The sequence below is a fragment of the Nyctereutes procyonoides genome, unplaced genomic scaffold (genome assembly GCF_905146905.1).
Source record: "Nyctereutes procyonoides isolate TBG_1078 unplaced genomic scaffold, NYPRO_anot_genome, whole genome shotgun sequence".
Taxonomy (NCBI): domain Eukaryota; kingdom Metazoa; phylum Chordata; class Mammalia; order Carnivora; family Canidae; genus Nyctereutes; species Nyctereutes procyonoides.
The window spans coordinates 18,755,994-18,778,450 of record NW_026575040.1 but is presented as its reverse complement, the minus strand read 5'-3'; the positions used below and the strand labels follow the sequence as shown (position 1 = coordinate 18,778,450).

Genomic DNA, 22,457 nt, shown 5'->3' with positions numbered 1-22,457 from the left:
AAGACACCTGAGTAACACGGCAGACATTCCTGACTTGTTCTTGATTTAGTGAAATTTTAAAGCTGACTTCTGCCTGAAATTTTGCTTAGATTAAAATTCTATGGGTCAGTCAGAGAAAGACAAATACCATATGACTTTACTCATATGTGGAATTTAAGACACAAAACAAACAAGCATAAGGGAAAAAAAAGAGGGAGGTAAATCAAGAAATAGGTTCTTAACTATAGAGAACAAACTGAGGGTTACCAGAGGGGACCTGGATGGGGGTATAAGTTAGATAGGTGATGGGGATTAAGGAGTGCACTTGTGATGAGCACTGGGTGTTGTATGGTAGTGTTGAATCACTAAATTGTACACCTGAAACTAATATTACAGTGTATGTTAACTCATTGGAATTTAAATAAAAACTTTTTAAAAATTATGTGGAAACTTTTAGGGAAATTTTGGCCTGGTCTTGCAGTGCTTACACATCAAATTTATTTGATTTTTAAAAAATGAATAAACAGTCTCCCTTGCTATTTCTGTTTTTAATTACAAAAGCATAAGGATTCCAATTTCTGTATAAGATGGAGTAAGCACACTCCACTCTGATTCTCCTATTGAATGTAGCTGTAAATCTGGACAGAATGAAAGTAACACCTTTTGAGAACTCTAAAAGGTAACAGAAGTAGGTAGAGTGGAAGAAAAGGACAGAATTCAAAGTATCACTTAATCAGTGGTGAGTGAACTATTTTTCTCTGAGTATTCCTCAGCCTGATTTTGGCAGCCTGAAATGAAGAAGTGGGCATTGGTATGGTAAGAGGGAGGTTCCAGAGAAGCTTTCAGCTCAGGCTCAAGGAGCAAGATAGGGGTCTTCTGGTAACTACAGGACCTTGCAAGCACCAAAAACTGAGGGAGGCAAAGTTTCCAATCAGGGGAGTTATAGCTTCAAAAGGGTAAGGGGGTCCCCATTGCTTTTTTAACCCTCTCTGACTTCCCTCCACTTGACCCTGGACATAGGGGCAGTTACGGTGAATATCTGGCAGAGATGAAATAAATCTGCAGCATTCTAAGTGGAGGATCAAAAGGGAGTCTCATGGAATCAGTAAGTACTGAGGAGAGTACGGGGGAGAAGTTTTTGACAACTACAATTGTTTATGAACTCCTGGCATCACTTCTGAGGAGTATATGTGTGGTTCTGGTAATATATAACATACTAGAGACTGAGAACTCAAGTAAGAGAGAGACTACTGCTCATGACTCTGATTGGCTACTGAACAGCATATGTGTGAGACAGATTTGAATAAAATTGTGAAGACTTTGAAAATGGAACTGACATTGAAACCACAACCCACAGATGGCTGGTTGGAACTTGCAGCCTGAACCCAACCAGGTTAATTGTCTGCTAAAACAAAAATATCAACATTCTCCATATGATTTAAACAAAACACAGCATCTCATAATATTCAAAATGTCTAGGATACAATCCAGAATATGAAGAATATGAAGACCCAGACAAATATGAACTCACATGAGAAAGAGACAATCAAGACATCCCAATGCTGATCTGACACAGATGTTTGAATTATCTGTTAAAGCACTGGAGAAGCTATTATAAAATTTTTCCAGGAATAAATACAAACTTTCTTAATATGAATATGAAGATATAAAGTCTTAGCAAAGAAATGGAAGATTATAATGAAGAACCAAATGAAAATTTTACAATTAAAAAATGCAATATTTTGAAAATTTGACTGGAATGAATGGATTCAATTGCAGAATTGAGAAAGCAAAAAGAGTAAGTTAATCAGCAGATAGACCAATAAAATTATTTGGTCCAAAAACAGAGAAATATTTCTTAAAAAGTACAGAACCTACAGAACCTGTGACACAATACCAAAAGGTTGAATCTTTGTGTTATCAGAGTCCCAGGCAAAGAGAAATCAATTATAGGTGATACCATTCACTAAGATGGCTATTATCAACAAACCCTGAAATTAACATGTGTTGGTGAGAATATGGAAAGAGAGGAACCCTCCTTCATTGCTACTGGGAATGTAAAATGATGCAACCATTGTAGAAAATTTTGGCAGTTTCACAAGATGTCAAATATAGGAATTATAATGACTCAGCAATTCTACTCTGAGGTGTAGACTCAAAAGAACAGAAAACAGGACTCAAACACACAGGATTTATGAAGAAATATTCATAGCGGCATTATTCACAATGGCTAAAAAGTTGAAACAAACCACATATCCATCAACAGATGAATGAACAAATACAGCATATACATGCAAGGGAACACTATTTGCTCATAAACAAGGATGAAGTTCTGACACATGCTGCAACATGGATGAACCTTGAAAACATTACATTAAGTGAAAAAATGAGAATGTAAAATAATACAAATATGGTATGACTCCACTTATAGAAGGTATCTAGAATACACAAATTCACAGAGACAGAAAGGAGTTATCTGAGACTAGGGTGTGGGGAATGGGAGTTTATACTTAATGGATAGGGTTTCTCTTTGGGATGATGAAAAAGTTCTGGAAATAGAAAGCAGTTATGGTTGTACAGCATTGTGAATATATGTACTGAATACTACTGACCAGTACACTTAAAAACATTAAAATACCATACCATCCTATGCTTATTACAATCAGTATTGAATATACCATCCTATGCTTATTACAATCAGTATTGAATTATTATATTATTGAATTACTAAGTGTTGAATTACTACATTGTAACTCTGAAACTAATATTGCACTGTATGTTAACTAGAATTAAAATAAAAACTTAAAAAATGTTAAAATAGTAAATTTTATATTGTGTATATTTTACCACAATAAAAAAGGGGTCCCCTCTGGTTGAAAACTTCCCAAATTTGGCAAAAGACAGAAATGTACAGATTCAAGGAGTTCAACAAATCCCAAATAGGATAATCCCAAAGAAATTCAGACCTGATCAAACTGCTGAAAACTTAAGACAAAGAAAACACCTTGAAAGCAATCAAAGAAATACACATTATAAAGGAACAATGATTCAAATAACTGCTGATTTTTACCAGAAACAATGGAGGCCCAAAGTGGCACAACATTTTTTAAAATGCAGAAAGAAAAAAAATCTACCGAAAATTTTATATCCAGTTAAAATATTACTTAGAAATCAAATATTATTTAGAATAAAATATTATTTAGAAAATCAAAAAATTATTTAGAATTTAGAAATTATTTAGAAATAAAGACATTCTCAGATGAAAGAAAACTAAGAGAATTGTTGTCATCAGACCTATTCTTAAAAAATTACTAAAGAAAGTTCTTCAGACAAAAGGAAAATTATACCACAAGGAAACTTGGCATATCATTAATAAAGGATGAGCAAAAGAAATGGTAAGTTTCTGAGTAAATATAATAGCTTATTCTCTCTTGAGTTCTTTAAAAAATATTTGATGATTGAAAGCAAAAATAACATTATCTAATGGAGTTTTTAATGAATATAGGTGTGATATATACAACAAATAAAACACAAAACAAGGAGGATAAAGGGACATATGGTAAGTTTTCTACATTTCACTTTAAGAGGTAAAATATTTATTGTAAGTAAAATGTGAAAGCTAAGTATGTGCAGCTACCCTGGAAAACGGCATCTTATCAAGTTAAACATACACTTACAACTAGCAATCCTTCTCCTAGGTATTTACTCCATAGAAACAAAAACTTATGGTCGTACAAAAATACATAAATGAATGTTTTATATCTATTTATTTTAGATATTTATTTATAATCACCAAACTCTATAATCTATTCATAATCACCAAACAGGAAACAAATCATACATCCTTTAATGGGTTAATGGATAAATAACCTTGGTTTATAAATATAATGGATTACTACTCAGCAATAAAAAGGAATCAACTATTAATATATGCAAAAGCTTTGTATGAATCTCATAGGCATTACACTGAGTGAAAGAAGTCAGTCTCAAAGGTTACATATGGTAATATTCTATTTATAGGACAGTCTCAAAAAGGCAAAACTATAGTAACAGAGACCATGTCAGTGATTGCAATATAGAAAACTGAAGAACTAAAAAAGAGCAACAGGCAAATCAGAGTGAGATTTTACCTCTCATTATACCCAGAAAGCGATAGAACAAGTAGACAAACAAAATTAGTAGACTATAAGAGATTTGAATTATAAAATTAAGAAAATTGACCCAATGGACAAATAGCCAACAACTACAGAGTATATATACCTTTTAAGTACACATGAAACATTCACTAAAATTGACATTTACTAAGACAATCTCAACACATTTTCAAGTTTGAAATCATGCAGAGTATATTCTTTGATATACCACTATTATACAGATACCATACATACCCAATGGAATGGATAAAATTAAAGAGATTGATCACACCAGATGTTAGTGACAATTTGGTACAACTGGAACTCTTGTGTAATGCTGATAAGAATATAAAACAATGTAGACCCTTTGGAAAACAGTGCAACAGTTTTTTAAACAATTGAACATGCATTTGCCATGTGACCTAGTAATCCCACTCCTCAGTATTTACCAACATTTGTTCATTTAAAAACATTTGTTCATTTAAAGACTTGAAGTCAATGTTCACAGCAGCTTATAATAGCTAAAAACTGGAAAGAACCTGTACTGGCTTTCTGTGCTGCATAACAAATTACTACAAATTTAGCAGCTTACTTAAAATTGGTATTGTATTTAAATTTTTTTGAATAGGCAATTTGTTAACAGTTCAAAACGCCAAAGATTTATAAAGTGAAAAGTCTTCATGACTCCTGTCTCTCAGGCATCTACTTCCTTTCCTTACTGTAACCTTTCTTTAAAGAGCTCCTAAACAGCTGTTTTGTGCATAGAAAAGCATATCTGTATGTGTGTATGCACATGCACACATATGTGGTACCCTTGTAAAAGTACCAAGAATGGAATGGTATATACCAGGGTTGTTAACACTGGTTACTTGTGGTGCATGGAATAAAAGGAACTAAGAAATAAAGAAAATCTATTAACTTCTTAAAATAAATATTTGCATCATTTAACTGGTTGATCTAATCCTAGTCAAGAGCAAGCTTTTAAGAAGCAGACTATTTATGTGATTACCTTTGTCAAATGGCTTATTCTTTATGTTTCAGTTCGTCATTTACAAATGGAGTTACTGACAGTTTCTATATCCTAAGATCTAGGGGGAAATTATAGTAAATAATTGATATATAGGATCTCTAGTCTAGTGCCTCTAGCCTAATGGTTAGAAAATATTAGCTATAAAAAATAATCACCTTAAACTCATTTTTAGAAAACAAAGTGACTTAAAAGGGACTAACCATCCAAACAAAATACCTTAGAGAAATGTGTACTTCAGGTCAAGAGTGTTATAAACTCACACTGTAAACTCTCCTCCTGCTCTACATGTGTGGATTGTAGATTCAGTTAACAACAAGAAAAAGACCTACCCATGCTTAAACGTAAAATGAACATTTCTCTGGGTGAGAAACAGAAGGCCATAGTGAGATGTGGCTAAAGCTACAGCCCTGCAGATTTCTGGGTCCAGAAGACAACTGGAAGCCAGTGGGATTTTTTTTCACTCTTTTGAAATGACAAAAGGATTCCATATGTGGCATGGAACCATAGTCTAGCTGAGCTCTAAGAAAATGGTTGTGATCACTATCTGATGTTACTGTTTATGTAAACCTATAAAAATTCATTATTAATGAGATAAACAGAAAACCTGAGCCGAGCTGCATACTGCCCAAGATACTGGGCCAGAAGCAGCCTCAAGACACTTTGGGGCAGGAGTTCCTAGCCAAGGAAACCTAGGCTCCTGAATGACTAGAGGGAGGAAACCACACAAAACTGCCAAACGGGGAGAGTGAGCACAAGAGAGGCAAGGGGAGAATAAAACTCCCACTGAACATGAATTTGCAGATAAAAATTCCAAGCCATCTGATGGACATTAACATTAAGAAAGAGAAACAAGAGCAGAAAATAACCAAAGTCTGGACAAAGATTTTAAAAATCTTAAAGAGGTCATAATCTAGAAAGAAAGAAGGAAAACACTGGAGGAAAAACTTATTGAAGGCAGGAACCCGGAGAGTTTGAGCACTGAAGTTGACTTCTGCTTTGAGAGTATTTGCTGGGCTGGAGGAACTTGAGCGTCGGTTTTACAGCCTTATGCCTGGGGAAGGAAAATAATAAAGCTTATGTCTAACAGGAGACGGGCTTGCAAAGCTGAGACCACAGAGGTCTACTTTTTAGTGTCAGGGTGAATTAGAAATACTTGCTCACTCCTTCAAACATAAGGACTGCAAAAAAAAAAAAAAACAAAAACAAAAACAAAAAACAAAAAAACTCGTCTCAAACTGTGGCATGTTGGGCGCCTGGTGGATGTCCCCTGAGAATTTGTATTTATAAGCTGGCCTTCAAGCAGGTTTGTAGCTTGAATATGTAGTATTTTTGATAGTCCACAAAACCTCAAGTCATGAACTAAAAATGGTACTGGACTAGTACTACCCCCAGATGTTTGACATAATCTATTCTCTTTGGAAGGAATTTCTTTCATTCTAGGCCTCTAAAAATTACCATGTGAGGAAAATTGACACATTAGGTCATAATAAAAAAAATCACTAAACATTAAGGAAATAAGACCCCATAAGTAAAAACAAGTAGAAACAACTGAGAACAGATTCAAGCCTGAAAAAATCTCAGACTTTGGAATATTCAGACATGAATCAAAATAATATTGCTTAATATGCTTCAATATATAAGAGGAGCTTGAAGTAATGAAATTACAAGGAGAGTTGAAGAATCAAAGAGGGTATTCCACAGTGAAAAATGTAACAACTGAAAGTTTAAAAATTCAATGGATAGTGATTAGAGATAAAGATGATATATTGAAAGGTCTGAATATGTTATGCAAAATATAGTCCACAGTAAATATGAAAAAAAGGCTAAGAGTCAAGGAGGATAGAGTAAAAAAGTCTGACTTGAAGTTAATAGGAGTTTTAAAAAGAAAACAGCAGAAACAATATTTGATGAGATAGTGGCTGAGGACATTCCAGAAAATCACCAATCCACAGATTTAAAAACCGTAATAAGTCAAGCAGGATAATAAACAGAAATCCATACCTAAAGACATTATTATGAATCTGTAGAGCACAGAAGGCTAAAGATCTTAAAAGCAGGCAGAGAAAAACGAACGGCAATTAAAGGAACAATTGACTTCTTAGCAACACAAAAGTCAGAAGAATTTAATATTTTTTAATATGCTGAAAGAAAATTGCTGTTTAATCTGTAATTCCATACTCACAAAATCACTTTCCATAATGAGGATTAAAATAAAGACATTTTCAATCAGGCGAAAGTTGAGAATCTGAAAACTCTCCATTGAAGAGCATTACAACATATACTTCAGGCAGGAGAGTGAACCCAGATAGAAGTTTGAAATACAAGGAAAAAAAATACAAGAAAGAATGAGAACAAAAAACAGGTAAATATGATGGTAAATCTGAGTGAACCTGACTGCTAGTTAATTTCTCTCATAAGAAATTCTTAGAGGCCTGGAATGAAGCTGGGGTCCTGTAAAGAAAATTAGTTCTGTCAAACATTTGGAGGCACTACTCACCAAGTGGTTAAAATAAAACAAGAAATAATGCACATGACAATTTTAAGGTCCTGTATTAGTCTCCAGAGAAATAGAACCAAGAGGGGAGATAGACACACACACACACACACACACACACACACACACACACATACGCACATACATACAGATTTATTTTAGGAATTGGCTCACGTTGTTATGGAGGCCAAGAAGTCCCATGTTCTGCCATATATAAGCTGGAGAAACAGGAAAGCTGGTGATATAACCTGAATCCCAAACCTGAGAATGGGAGGCTGATGATGTAAATCCAGATCTGAGTCAGAAATCCCAAGAACAGGGAGCACCAATGTCTGAGCTCTGGAGAGGATGGATGTCTCAGCTGAAGCAGAGAGAGCAAATTCACCTTGTGTAACTTTTTGTTCTATTTGGGATCTCAAGGGATTGGATGATGTCCATCTCATTGGGCAGTTAACTCAGTTTACCAATTCAGATGCTAATGTCTTCTGGAAACATCCTCACAGACACACCTAGAAATAGCATTTTACCAAATATCTAGGCATCCCTTAACTCAGTCAACACAATTAATCATCACGGGATCCAATAAATCTTACTGAATGGATGAATGAATGGATAAATATTATAATTAGCTCTTTATTAGTTTCTAGCAAATGCTAAAAACTGGCTGCTTGTTAGCTATTTCTGGTTTGCAAATAGTTGTAAACTTGGCTGACAACATATTGATGCCAAAGCAAAAAAACCAGAAGATTAAACATCAAGGACTGAACCTATGTTCCTTGCTGTCAGTTAAGGACTGCAACTCACTTGCAGCTGCCACCTTAGAAGGGGCATGTACTCTTCCACAGGCAATTGGAATTGAAATATTTTCACATCCTTGTTTGGGATTAGGTTAAAAATAATTGATTAATTTCATTAATAAATTAAGGTTACTTGGTATAATTTCTGGAGTGGCAAGTAGGAACTACTGTAAGTTTTTACTTCTCTCATAACAGGGAAAAAACATGGCATATGTGGTAGGGGAATACAGTTAGGTTGTCTGTGTGAAAATAGTTGCAACTACTGAATAAAATCATGATGAAATTATCTCTTTCTTAGGCCCTAGGAGAGGCTTATAACTGCTGAACTATTAACATGCTTTTCTTTTGTTTACACATTTTTGGCCAACACCTAAAAATCAAGGGATTTCATGTCCTATTCTGAGACTTTATTTCTGATTGGCAGTAGTGGAATAGAACTAGGTAGGAGAGGCCACCTTTAGAAAGGGGTATGTGGTCTCAAATGGAATTTCAGTGTTTTTTAGTTCCTGTTCGGGAAAAGGGAAAATATAATTAACTTTAGACTTTAATAAATTAAAGGGTATATAGTGTAATTCTTTGTGGTACCCATTGATTGGCTGGCTGGATTTTAAGACTGTATCTATATACCACAAAAACGTTGAAAGTATAACAGTGGAAAATACTTATCATGTAAATACTAACAAAAAGAAAATTTGTATAGCTATTTCAAACAAAGTAACTTTAAGAAATTAATAAAAACTTCAAGCATTACTAGATTATATAGTATACTATATTAAAAAGCTCAGTTCACCAGGAAAATAAACTGAGCTTGTATGTACATTATATAATCTTAGATTAAAATAAAAGTTGTTAAAATTACAGCTATAATTGATTAATCCATCATCAGAGTGAAAGAGATTTTAAAACATTGTTCTTTAGTAACTGATCAAAGGGAGTAAAAAATCAGTAAGGCTATAGAAAATTTGAATAGTTAGGTAATTTGATCTCAAGTGTATACCTTTTGCCCAGGACTTCTTTTAGCATCTTATGCTGCGGATCTCCTAATGATAAATTCAGAAAAAGTCTTTGCCTTTGTTTTGAAAAGCATTTTTTGCTAGGAATATAATTCTAGGTTGACAGTATTCTTCTTTCAGTACTTTTAAGAAAATCTGATGTCATCCTTATCTGGCTACTTTAAATTAAAATTTTATCTGGCTGTTAAAATTTTCTCTTTATTACTGGGTTTGAGTGATCTTATTATGCTCCGTTTGTGTGTTTTCTTCACCTATCATGGACCTGGGATTTGTTGAGCTTCTTGGATCTGCAGGAGTATAGTTTTCATGTTTGGAAAATATTAGGCCTTGATGTCCTGAAGCTCACTGGATTATTTCTATTGCTGTCTTAAAACTCTCTGAACTTTTTTTTCTGCTATGTCTAATCTGCCATGAATCCCATCAGCAAAATTTTTATGCCAGAAGTAGTTTTTATCTCTAAAGTTCAACATGGATTTTTAAAATATCTTCTTAGCTTTTTTAAGACAAATCTATTAACTGTATTAATATCTTGTCCTAACCCTGGCATCTCTATCAATTCTGGGTCAGTTTTGACCAGCTGTTTTCCTCATTATCTCAAAACATTGATCATGTTTTCCTGCCATTTTGTATGCCTGGTAATCTTTTATTGGATGCCAAACATTTTGAATTTTACTTTTGTGGGTACTCAATATTTTTGTATCCCTTTATATCTTCTCAAGTTTTGTTCCAGGATATAGTACACATAATGTGGAAATTACTTGACCCTTCCGGTCTTGCTTTTATGATTTGTTAGTTGGGAACAGAGCAGTGCTCATTCGAGAGCTAATTATCCACACTAATCAGGCAAGACTTTACTGAGTTTGCTACCCAATGCTCCCTGAATTTTACATTTTTAAAATTCTGACTTACAGAATAGGCACTGTTTCTAGCCCTGTTAGGAATGCCAGCACTATTCCTCCTAATCCGTTTAGATTTTCCTTTCCCTAACTGGTTAGTTTCTTCATATACAACATAGTACTCTGCTGAATACTGCCAATCTCTGTGCACTAATCTCCTCTCTAGGATTTAGTCCTATGAACTCTTCTTCCCTGGGACTCTCCAGACTCAGCATTGTCTCCTTAGGGAATCTCTCAGTTTATGCCTCACTTTCCTTTCTCTGTGCTATGGCTCCTGAGCTCTCAGGTTGGTAAACTCAGGCAACCATAGGGCTCACTTCATCTGTTTTGTCTTGTAGAACACTATCTTTCCTTCTTGATGTCACTGTCTTAAAACTATTGTTTCATTTTGTTGTTGTTGTTGTTATTTCAAGGGGGAAGATAAATTCAATCCTTATTACTCCAAATTGGCCTGAAGTGAAAGTTCTAAAACTATTTTTTTAAAGATTTTATATATTCATGAGAGAGAGAGAGAGAGAGAGAGAAAGAGAGAGAGAGAGAGAGAGAGAGAGGTAGAGACACAGGCAGAGGGAGAAGCAGGCTCCATGCAGGGAGCCAGACATGGGACTCAATCCAAATCTCTGGGATCACGCCTGGACCAAAGGTGGCGCTAAACCGCTGAGCCCCCCGGGGCTGCCCCTAAAACTATTTTAAATTATGCAATAAAATGATTCTTAAAAATCCCAAGGGAGACTAATATAAAACTAGCATGCAAGAGGATAGAAGTAAAAGATAGGAAATGCTGAGGTAATCTAAAAAGGTTAGGAAATTCTGATATAGGTCCTTAGGCACTGCCATGAAAAGATTTGCATGATATTATCAGTCAGGATAGGCTAGACTTATATTATAGTAACCACCTGAAATCTCAATTACTAAAAGCAACAAAAATTTATTTCCAACTCATTTTAAGAGTCCACTGCAAATTGGAGGGGTGATTTTTCTGTTCATTAGTTACTCAGATAACAGAGTAACCACCATCTCAAATGTTGCCAGTAATCAAGTCAGAGGAAAGACCAGAGTCTAGAAGGTATTAAACTGGCAATTCAGTGCTTGAATTAAGAGTTACTCGTGTCATATTTGCTCACAATTTATAGGCCAGATCCAGATAGATGGTCCCACTCATCCACAAAGGAAGGGTAATCCTGCTGTGTCTGGTTCTCTACAGAGAACGTAACTATGATGAATAACCCTAAGGATTATCACCGACCATCCTTCCAATCAATAGTTATTCAGTGCACCCTCCTACCTACAGCCCAAATACATTTTCTCATCTGAGGAGAGGTAACTCAAAAGTCCCATTAAATCAATGGCAGCAAGCTTAAAGTTCAGTATCTCCTGCTAGCCTCTAAGTCAGGGCATGGTATGCACTAGTCTTAAACTACTGACCTCTGAACTAAAAAGCTATCTGTCTCCTACACATCTGAGGTTGAAACAGAAATTAGAAAAACTGGAATAAACACTCCTATTCAGAAAGGGAAAGATGGGAGATACACAGTCACTGGCCCACAACGATTCTCCTCTCCAAGGACCTTGTGGCTACAAAAATTCCTTGAGGGGATTCCCAATCCATTGTTGTCAACAGCGACTGATCCCACCATCTAAGAGGACCTTCCTTTCTTTCTTTATCCTTTTGACCACATCTGAGATGGATATTGGAAAACAGGTTCTATTTGAGGACCATGCAACTTTTTCCATCTGCTGCCTCAAAGGATACAAAAATACTAATTTGAAGGGATACATGCAACATTTATGGCAACATTATCAACAACAGCCAAATTTTGCAAAGAGCCTAGAATTCCATCAACTGATGAATGGGAAAGGAAGATGTGGTATACAGTATCTACAATAGAATATTAGTCATCAAAAAGAATGAAATCTTTCTATTTGCAACGACATGGGTGGAACTAGAGTGTATTATGCTAAGCAAAATAAGTGAGTCAGACAAAGACAAATACCATATGATTCCATTCATACATGGAATTTAAGAAACAAAGCAAATGACCATAGGGGTTAAAAAAAAAAAGAGGAAAACCAAGAAACAGACTCTTAACTATAGAGAAAACAGATGGGTTACCAGAGTGGGGGTGGGCAGGGGGATGGGTTAAATAGGGGAGGGAATTAAGAGGATTCAGGGTTTATAGGTGCTGGGGACTAGGGGGATTAAGCCACTTGTGATGAGCCCTAGGTGTCATATGGAAGAGTTGGGTCATGAGAGTCTATACCTGAAACTAGTATTACACTGTATGTTAACTAACTGGAATTTGAATAAAAACTTGGAAAGAAAAATAAAAAAAAAAAAAAGAAAATTGGAGGCCCAAGTGTTCATTTTAAGTTTTGAACAATTATAAACTTTTCATCCAGTTCTTTCTGCTTATTTATATAATTCCAGTTAGCAATGACCCAATAATCATACCCACAATTTTAAAGACATGGTCTCCTAGCTTTTCCCAAAATTCAGCTGGAGTATCTTGAGCCCAGTAGACATTGGTAGAAGACTGAAACTTCAATACCTATTTCCTAAGCCATTTTACCTATCTGAATAATTTATGAGTATTAGTGTTTCTGATTACTGACAGATATTACTATTTAGGATATGGAAATAAGAAATCAAAATTTCTGGGAATTCTCAGTAAACCCAAAATATACAGAATCATCATTCTGTATTTTTCCTAACAGGAAACTCAATGTATTTTAAAATAGTTACCAGTGACCATAATAAATACAGAATAATTTTTGTGATAATTATGCTAAATGTTTTATATATCTTCTGTTAAAAAGATACAATAATACAGGGGATCCCTGGGTGGCTCAGCGGTTTAGCGCCTGCCTTTGGCCCAGGGCGTAATCCTGGAGTCCCGGGATCGAGTCCCTCGTCCGGCTCCCGGCATGGAGCCTGCTTCTCCCTCTGCCTGTGTCTCTGCCTCTCTCTCTCTCTCTCTCTCTCTATGTCTATCATGAATAAATAAATAAATCTTAAAAAAAGATACAATAATACATATATGGTTTATTAATATTAACTAATGTATTGTGATAAGGTTATCTATTTCAATACCACTGCCTCTGCCTGACAAAGACATTTGATAACAGAAAATATTAAATGAAGAAAACATTAGCATAACTCCAAATAAAAATTTTAAACATTGAAAGTACTACAAATACTTGTTAAAAGTTTATCTTAAAGTGAAACTTAAAAGCACATAATACATTAATTGCCCTCATAGCTTTTTTTTTTTTTTTTTTATGATAGTCACAGAGAGAGAGAGGCGCAGAGACATAGGCAGAGGGAGAAGCAGGCTCCATGTACCGGGAGCCCGACGTGGGACTGGATCCTGGGTCTCCAGGATCGCGCCCTGGGCCAAAGGCAGGCGCCAAACCGCTGCGCCACCCAGGGATCCCTATCTCATAGCTTTTATCTTTACTTTGTAACAAACATTTCAGACAGACATAGAAACTTATCTTTCATTTTTGCATTGGTATTAGTTGAATTGCTAAGGATTGTCCAAAAATATCTACAAGTCGGTCTTAGGTTACATTTTGATTTATAAAAGCACTTTTCCCTCTTTGATGATGAAAATATTTTGTCTGAATTCCCTGATTTTGGTCTTGCTGAAGTTGATACTGCTTTTGCTAATTTAGAATTCAGATCCGTTTATGACTTCATTTCACAATGTTCCAAAAACATTTACTTCTTAACATTTCTAGTTGAAGTATTTGCAAAGAACAGCAGCCTCTGGCAAATAATCATACAAACTAGGAGATGCCAACAAACTTATTTGGTATATTTGAATGTTACATTTGGATGTCCCATCAAGGGGAATAGCACCATGCAGAATCATAAGTCAAGATCGCCAATTTGCTTCCACGTGTTATTTTTTGAACACCATTGATGGGATTTGCATAAAGTATACTATCTATACATATTTATTTTATTTACAGGAATGACTCACAGTTGGTAGCAGACAGGAACATAAACAATAGTTATAATGGCAAGAGCTACCAGTAAGATTGAGTGATCAGATTGTGAACATTTCTCTTCTTTTTTATTTATTTATTTATTTATTTATTTATTTATTTATTTATTTATTTTATTTTATTTTAATTTAATTTTATGATAGTCACACAGAGAGAGAGATAGAGAGAGAGAAAGAGAGAGAGAGAGAGAGGCAGAGACATAGGCAGAGGGAGAAGCAGGCTCCATGCACCGGGAGCCCGATGTGGGATTCGATCCGGGGTCTCCAGAATCGCGCCCTGGGCCAAAGGCAGGCACCAAACCGCTGCGCCACCCAGGGATCCCGAACATTTCTCTTCTATGTCTTCCTGTTTTGACTCCTGGAAATGTTGACTTTACTCTTGGATTCCTGCTTTGGGGTTTGACTTCAGTGGATTCCTTCAAGTCAGTAATGGCTCTAAATTCATTACTATGCTTTAATTCTTGCTTGGTTGCAATACTTTTTCCTGTTTCACCAATTTCTTGACTAATTTGTCATGAGATTCAGAAAAATACATAAATTTCCCAAGAAATGCTGTAGAAAAATCCCTGCATAGAAACACTATGAGGGGGGATCCCTGGGTGACTCAGCAGTTTAGCATCTGCCTTTGGCTCAGGGTGCAATCCTGGGGTCCTGGGATCGGGTCCCGTGTCGGGCTTCCGGCATGGAGTCTGCTTCTCCCTCCTCCTGTGTCTCTGCCTCTCTCTCTCTCTCTATGTTTATCATGAATAAATAAATTTTTTAAAATAAATAAATCTTAAAAAAAAAAAGAAACACTATGAGGGGGCCTCTTCTTGACCTGATTAGAAGTTTAAACAATTAGTATGATGGCCATATTCTTGATTTAATTAAGCTTTGTTGCTTAAAGGCCTTCTTCTTTTACTGATTGGGGAAAAGTTTTGTCTCTTCCAACCCTTCAAGTATCTGGATTTCTGGACTTTTCCTGTTCTCTTGTTTCCATTGGCAATCTTACCATTTCTCCTCTGGGTTCACTTCTTTCTTAAAATATCTTGTCAGATGTTACTAATAGAGTAAACAAAATTGTTATTCAAACTCTTCCAGTAGAGATACTTCACTATATTATTTTTCTTCCAAGTATTGTAGGCAAGTTTACCAAATCTTTTACCACAGCAGAATGTGGAGTTGGAACTTTACCTATTGGAACTTTACCATGTGTCATCTAAACCAATGCAATATAGTTTATTAGTAGTTTTGTTCTTTCTATGGCAGAGATCCACTTTTAGGACTAATCTTGTATCAGATGGGATATTCCCTAACTGAATTAACTTAAAGTAAAAATGTTTATTTCTTCCTTATGCTACATGTCCATCTAAAGAAACAGGGAGGCTCTGGTCACAGTCCTTCAGGAAACCTGCCTCGTGCAGCAATCATCATCCCCAAGTCAGAGAGAAGAGAAGGTTACAAAGAGTCTCACAGCAACATTTAAATGATCCAAGTCAGAAGTTACTTTTCACTTACAACTCACTGGCCAGAAAACAGTCATGTGACCACACACTAGAAATATTTGGTGAATAGCATGAATGAAAATCACATTAGGCTTAAAAAAAATGTTGACTTTGAAGAGTCAAAGAAAAAGATCTAGATAAATAAACCTGTAACTCAGGAGTTCATGCTGGAACGAGAAGCTTTCCAAAAACATTATGGGAAGATCATTAGTTTAAGTATCAGTTTTTTTAAATGTAAAAACTGAATACTCTTCGATATATTATTGCACTTAGAATTCTAGTACAGGGCAGCCCCGGTGGCACAGCGGTTTAGCGCCGCCTGCAGCCCGGGGTATGATCCTGGAGACCTGGGATCGAGTCCCACATCGGGTTCCCTGCATGGAGCCTGCTTCTTCCTCTGCCTGTGTCTCTGCCTCTCTCTCTCTCTCTCTCTCTGTGTCTCTATGAATAAATAAATAAAATTAAAAAAAAATTCTAGTATAGGTAATAACAAATGTAGACCAAAATTTATGAACCGAGAGCTTCCCTTTAGTGTTTATAGTAGTGAAAATAAAAGAATGGTTATAAAATTATGATATATCTACATAAAAATATAGGACAGGTGTTGGCAAACTTTCTCTTACAGTGCCAGTTTCAGGCTTTAGGCTTGTGAGCTATATGGTTTCTACTGTGCACAACTTGTGTTGTTACAGTGCAAAGGCTTCAACTGACAATATGTAAACAAATCATAGGGTTGTTTATATTTTGTTTATAAAAACAGGTGGCTAACTGTAGCTCATAGTTTGCTAGCCCTTGATACAGACAATTGCTAGCCCTTGATACAGGCATGTTTTTAAGGCAGTAGGTGAGGACTTGAAATATTAAAAAAATTTAAAACTATAGTTTAAATTCTCCCAACTTCTCCACAAATGGCAAATTTTACTTTAATATTTGGGGAGGGGGAATTCATTTTTAAAAAGTGATTGGCCTGAGTGAGTAATGCAGTCAATTTTTCTATTCTATTTTTGGAAATCTCAAATGATCCCAGATGTACCTGGGGTATTTTCTGAAAACCAAAATCCAAGGTAACTTCTGTGATCAGCAATTATTCAGGCCATTAACATATGCAGCTTTGGCTTAATTTATAGCTTAGTTCAATAATCTTCATAATGATGAAGTGTGCCATCATTCATCACACAGTGTCATCAAAGAAGACTAACTTATGCTTGGAATATTTTTTTAAATAATGAAAGTTATTTAATAATACTTTTAACAAGCAATTAAAAGTTACATTTACCTAACTGTAAAAGTAATTTTTCAGGGTACCTCATCCCTCTATGATGTTACATTTGTCGCTACAGATGTGTTTAATTCTTTACAAGTTGATCCTAGTGAAGCATCTTTTTTTAAATTTTTATTTATTTATGATAGTCACACACAGAGAGAGAGAGGCAGAGACATAGGCAGAAGGAGAAGCAGGCTCCATGCACCGGGAGCCTGACATGGGATTCGATCCTGGGTCTCCAGGATTGCGCCCTGGGCCAAAGGCAGGCGCTAAACCGCTGCGCCACCCAGGGATCCCTAGTGAAGTATCTTTTAATTTATAACTTCTGAGCTGAAAATTAAACATTGTCATAACTTTAAAAAATGTACTTGACTTTTCATTTTGTCTACATTGATCTGCAGTTATGGCTTATTAAAAAAACACTTTAAAAACAATTCTCTTTTAATACTTAGAAATAGGTAAGTCAAATGATTCATGTCTTAGCTGAAAAAACAAGTCTTAAAGTAATCTAATAAAAATGAAATATTTGCAACCCTTCTGTAGTGTCTATATACATATAAAAGTCCTGCTTCGTTGAATTTAGCACAAGTGAATGGTTTTGGAATAATAATTTTGATGGAACAAAAATGATCATGTCAACTGTGAAGTAAAAAAATGACATTATAGAAGTCTACAAACACTTAATGATATTAAAACTTCTATAATTATTATATATAAAGTTATTAATAATATATTCCCTAACTCCTTCTCCTGAGGTAAAATTCCTCAAATTCTATTGATAAAAGAAATTACTGCATCTTTTTAGGTTAAGAAGCTCTCCATTCCAAATGCATATAATCACTGTATGAACAATACATAAAACTATTTAGTACCATCAATGAGAGGGTTATTTGCAAAAAGAGAATTTATTTTAAAAACAGACATTCAATATAAATGCTGGGAACTACACATGTTAGTAAACACTAATTTCAGAGTCAAATCAAACTTCATCCAAATCTTAGCTATGTATCCTTAATACATAGCTAATTGCCTAGATATTTGGTTTCCTCATCTTTTTACTTGTAGCTACAATGAGGTTACTTGTGTCTTGTCACTTCTTTTTTAAAATGTTTAGAATGTTCTTAAACATTTTATTGGATGAAAAACATTCCAATTTCCTCCCTAAAACATTGGAGAGACGCAAAAAGGAGAAAAAAATAATACAAATAAAGATGGCAGATTTTCAATATGAAATAAAAGTAAATCCCACAAAATGAATATAATGCTTCTTAGTGTCATTGAACTGCACTTAGAATAAATCATAATTTTATTGTTAGGTAACAGAGAAGGAACCATGATACACCAAGGCACCTTGGTGGTAGTTCTGAGGCAAACAGTCACTAGAGTGCATCACTGGCTCTCACTGTCATATTAAGGTAGTCTAAGCACCCTAAAGCAGGCACAGGCAAACCACAATCCATGGGCCAAACATTCTTGTTTTGTAAATAAAGTTTTATTGGAACACAAACAGGCTATCATTTACATTGCATCTACGGCTGTTTTCAAGCTACAAGGACAAGTTGAATAATTGTGACCACATGGTCCACAATTATTTACTATCTGGCCCTACACAGAAAGTTTGCTGACCACTGTTCTAAAGCACTGCTACTCAAAGTTTTGGTTTACACATCTGAACTTTTTTGCTACTGAACGGAATGAGATGAGATGGTGTGAGAATATAAACCAATTATGTTACCAAGTACAATGGTCATTTCAACTATTGTTTTCATTGCCAGGCTTTCTCAGTGAAGGACTTATAGTTTGGTTCAGGTTCCTTTTCTCATACTGGTATAAACAGCTCATTGATTAGCTACTTTGAATACCATGACTCTAAAGGTATATAGCCACAGCAGAAGGAACTACCCAAAGCTCAAAGGGATAACAGTGTCATTTAGAGACTTATCTTGGCACAGTGATCTAGGGTTTTGTAGCATTAGGTGATAGGTGTGGTAACTAATTAAATAGGATTCAGAAAATGGTTTTTATAGACTTTCTTCTCTTTACTCTTCCTAAGATTTACATTATTCCAAAAATCTTGTCTGCTATAGATTTATGTTTCAGCAAGGTGAAGTGTAATAACTAAAGTCCCTCTCTCCCTATCTTTTCTTAGTAGCAGGAAAGATGAAAATATTTGACTTCCAAAAACAGCTTTTCAAGAAGTCAGTCAATAATATATTTTGCCTATTTAGCCTCTTTAATTTGCTGAGATAGAAAACTATAATAGTAAATTATATTTCTCTTGAAGTAAAAGAATTTTTAAAGCAAATCTATTCTCTGCAAATATTAACAGTATTTTATCCCATACTTTAAGTCCTAACTTAAAATAAATCATGCATCAATTAAAGAATACAGAATGAAATCCTACTGCTAACTTTAACATGAAATTTCCTTGAAGAAATACACAATCTCTAAAGGCGCCAAAGGTAATTCGACTCAAGTAGCTTTCTGAAAAATAAAATTATTCAGGGACAGATTTTTATTGCAAATATTTACTCAAAAACTATTATATACAGCAGAATTTTAATAGCCATTTAAAACATTTAACATTCAGTGAAACAAAATTTAAGAATTCAAAGCACATTTAGGAAGTAAAAATGTAGCATTTTAAATAAGTTTTTTTAGTACTTTAAAGCAAACTACTGTTATTCATATTATTTATTTCTATATCTATTATTTTCTAGATGATAAAAAAACAACTGAAAAATCAATTTAGCAGCCATTTTATGGATAAAATAGGATATGGATAAATTAGGCTAAATATCCCAAACCAATTTTTTACATCACTGCTTTAAAAGGTCCCATTTGAAGTTTCTATTATACAATTAAAGAAAAAGTCACTTAAACATGGCATGAGCCAGGACATGTTTTCAGTTTACTGCTTTACAATATCTACATTATACCATACTTTGGTTTGGTTTCCAGACCATTTTTATGGGTCTATTTCTAAAGATCATTAAAACAATATTAAAAACATAATAGCTATAGGGGTTTCAACAATGGGTTTCTATTTTATACAACTAGCACATCAAGGATTTCTGCACAGCTTACACACTGACAAAAAGCACAAATATAAATTTATATTTTAATTATTTCACTTTCACTGAAAGTTTAATTAAGGTAAGCTTACAGCCTGGCAGGCTAACACTTGTACGGAGGTACACAGATTGAAATATTCTGTTTACATGCTTCTGACAGTCTGGAATGTTATATTAAATCCAAAATTAATTTTATGTTCATCCGAATGCTCATTGGATCAATTAATTTAGCACTCTAAGCATGCTCCATTTACCAGCATCATACTCAAAATGAAGCCTTCATTAACAATGCCTATCAGCCATTATTTTAAATCAATTATCCCCAAAAGGCATGTGGTTTCCAGATCTTTTCCTTTAAATTAACTGAAAAGTTTAGATAGGTAATAAGAACTTTTAGCTTAGGACTGATGGAAGTTTCAAAAGCTTTATTATTATAATTAATATTCTAATAATCAATTCATACTAGCCACCAAGTTCTCCTCACAAACTGCTAAATTAAGACTTTTCTTTTGCAAACTTAACTTCCATTAAAATCTTATTATGTTTTAAAAGCTTCTTGGAAATCCATACAGATCATGCTATTATCAGTGAACTGATTTAATAACCTGGGTTGAACATACAGGTAAAGTGTGTATGAATGACTTCCTTTGCATTTTTCTCTTTCTGAACTCTTATGTAACAGCACCACTGAGCTCATCTGATAGCACTGCTCCAAATGTTGTTACCGTTGGTACATTAAACTTAGAATGACTAATAAATTTCAACTTCTTTCTTTTTCATCTGCCAGGTCTACTGTTGTCTCTGTTGTGCTAGGGCTATTTTCTCCTGGAACACTGTCAGTTTGATCAGACACTACTTCGTCAGTCTTGGCTGAAGGATCACCACTACCTTTCTGAAGAATTTCTGTGGCTTCGTACTCAAGTACCTCTGATGGAGTCAAAGGTTCTAAATGAATACTGCCTTGCTCACTAACATCAGAACTAACAGATTCGGGTTCATCTCTTTTTCTCAAAAACTGATCAATGCTAACATCAGCAGATGTTAACCGCAAATCCTTAATATTCTTTGAAGAAAACCTAGTTTCACTGGAGTTGGAATCTTCAATCTGATCACATGAAATTATGTTCCCTGAACTCTGACACATCTTCAACTCTGTTTTCTGACAAATGTGCTCTATTTGTTTTTCCTTTTCTACTTTATCTGCATCAATATTTGAGTCGTGACTGAAGATATTCTTTAACCCAGTTTTCTGGTCTTCAAGACAGGTATCATTTTCCTTATTTGAAACTGTTATGCTTTCTTCACTTTTTGTTGCTAATGAGCCTTCAAATGAATTTGTATCACATCCATTTTTTTCTTCCTCTGAAGCTTTATCTTGTTTACTGAAAAAATAAAACCATTTATTAACTATTCCTTCATAACAAAATGTATTTGAACGCTATCAAAATAAAGACATGCTCTTAAAAAAATCGCCAAAAAGGAAGAAAATAATCCAGGTCCCAAGTCCTTGTCATGTTACAGTTTAGGAGTGGCCATTTTCTTAGGCAAGAGAGTGAGAAACTCCAGAGTCACATCTTAAAAAGAGACCTGGGTAATCTATCAAAACTGGTTTTAGTCCTGGTAATCATTGCTTTTATCTGTTCACACCCTTGCCTGTCTTTAAAATCTATGCATTCTTATTAATTTGTATGATTACTTTAAATAAGAAATAAATATATTTGGAAAAAACTTTTTTAAATGATTATATATCCTCCTAGAATGTCCCTCCCTATGCAAAATCAAGTAAGCATTTATAAACATTTCTTTAATTTTTAACATTCTAACTTAAAAAACAAAAACATGCCTAAAATATGTAAATATACAATATCCATACATAAATATATGTGTCTGTAAACATAAATGTTTATGTGTATATGAGTGTGTCTATGTGTTCACTCTTACCCTGGCACGTTAACAGAAGCTACACAGTGAATCATAAAAGATTAGAAACAGTATATTAAAGAGGGTCTCCAGCTCCTTATCTGTTACAATACTTATATCACTAAAAATAAATTTAGTGATTACAGGTATCTTATTTCTTCTATTAATCCAGCCTGGAATTTGGACTTTTTCTGAATGAATTAACAAAATATCAAAGCAATGTTACCAAATGGTCATTTATTATTTATTAAGTTATATTTATATAAGTTAAATAAGTCTGCTACTTATTTTGTTCTAATCTGTCTTTCAATTATTCTTGGGCCAATACCACCTAGTCTTACCAATTATAGACTAACAATGTAC

General features: G+C 34.6%; 1 protein-coding gene across 6 annotated transcripts in view; it reads right to left on the bottom strand.

Annotated features, from left to right (window-relative positions):
* Positions 1-18,603: 18,603 nt before the first annotated feature.
* ZNF280D (zinc finger protein 280D) overlaps positions 18,604-22,457 on the bottom strand; it is a 123,634-nt gene continuing 119,780 nt past the window's right edge. For 5 of the 6 annotated variants that reach the window (XM_055319805.1, XM_055319807.1, XM_055319804.1 and 2 more), the window contains one exon: positions 18,604-21,556. In XM_055319805.1, the coding sequence (XP_055175780.1) occupies positions 20,935-21,556 (622 nt within the window). In that variant the 3' untranslated portion in view covers positions 18,604-20,934. The remainder of the gene's footprint in view (positions 21,557-22,457) is intronic. The other variant, XR_008663730.1, reaches the window with a different exon arrangement.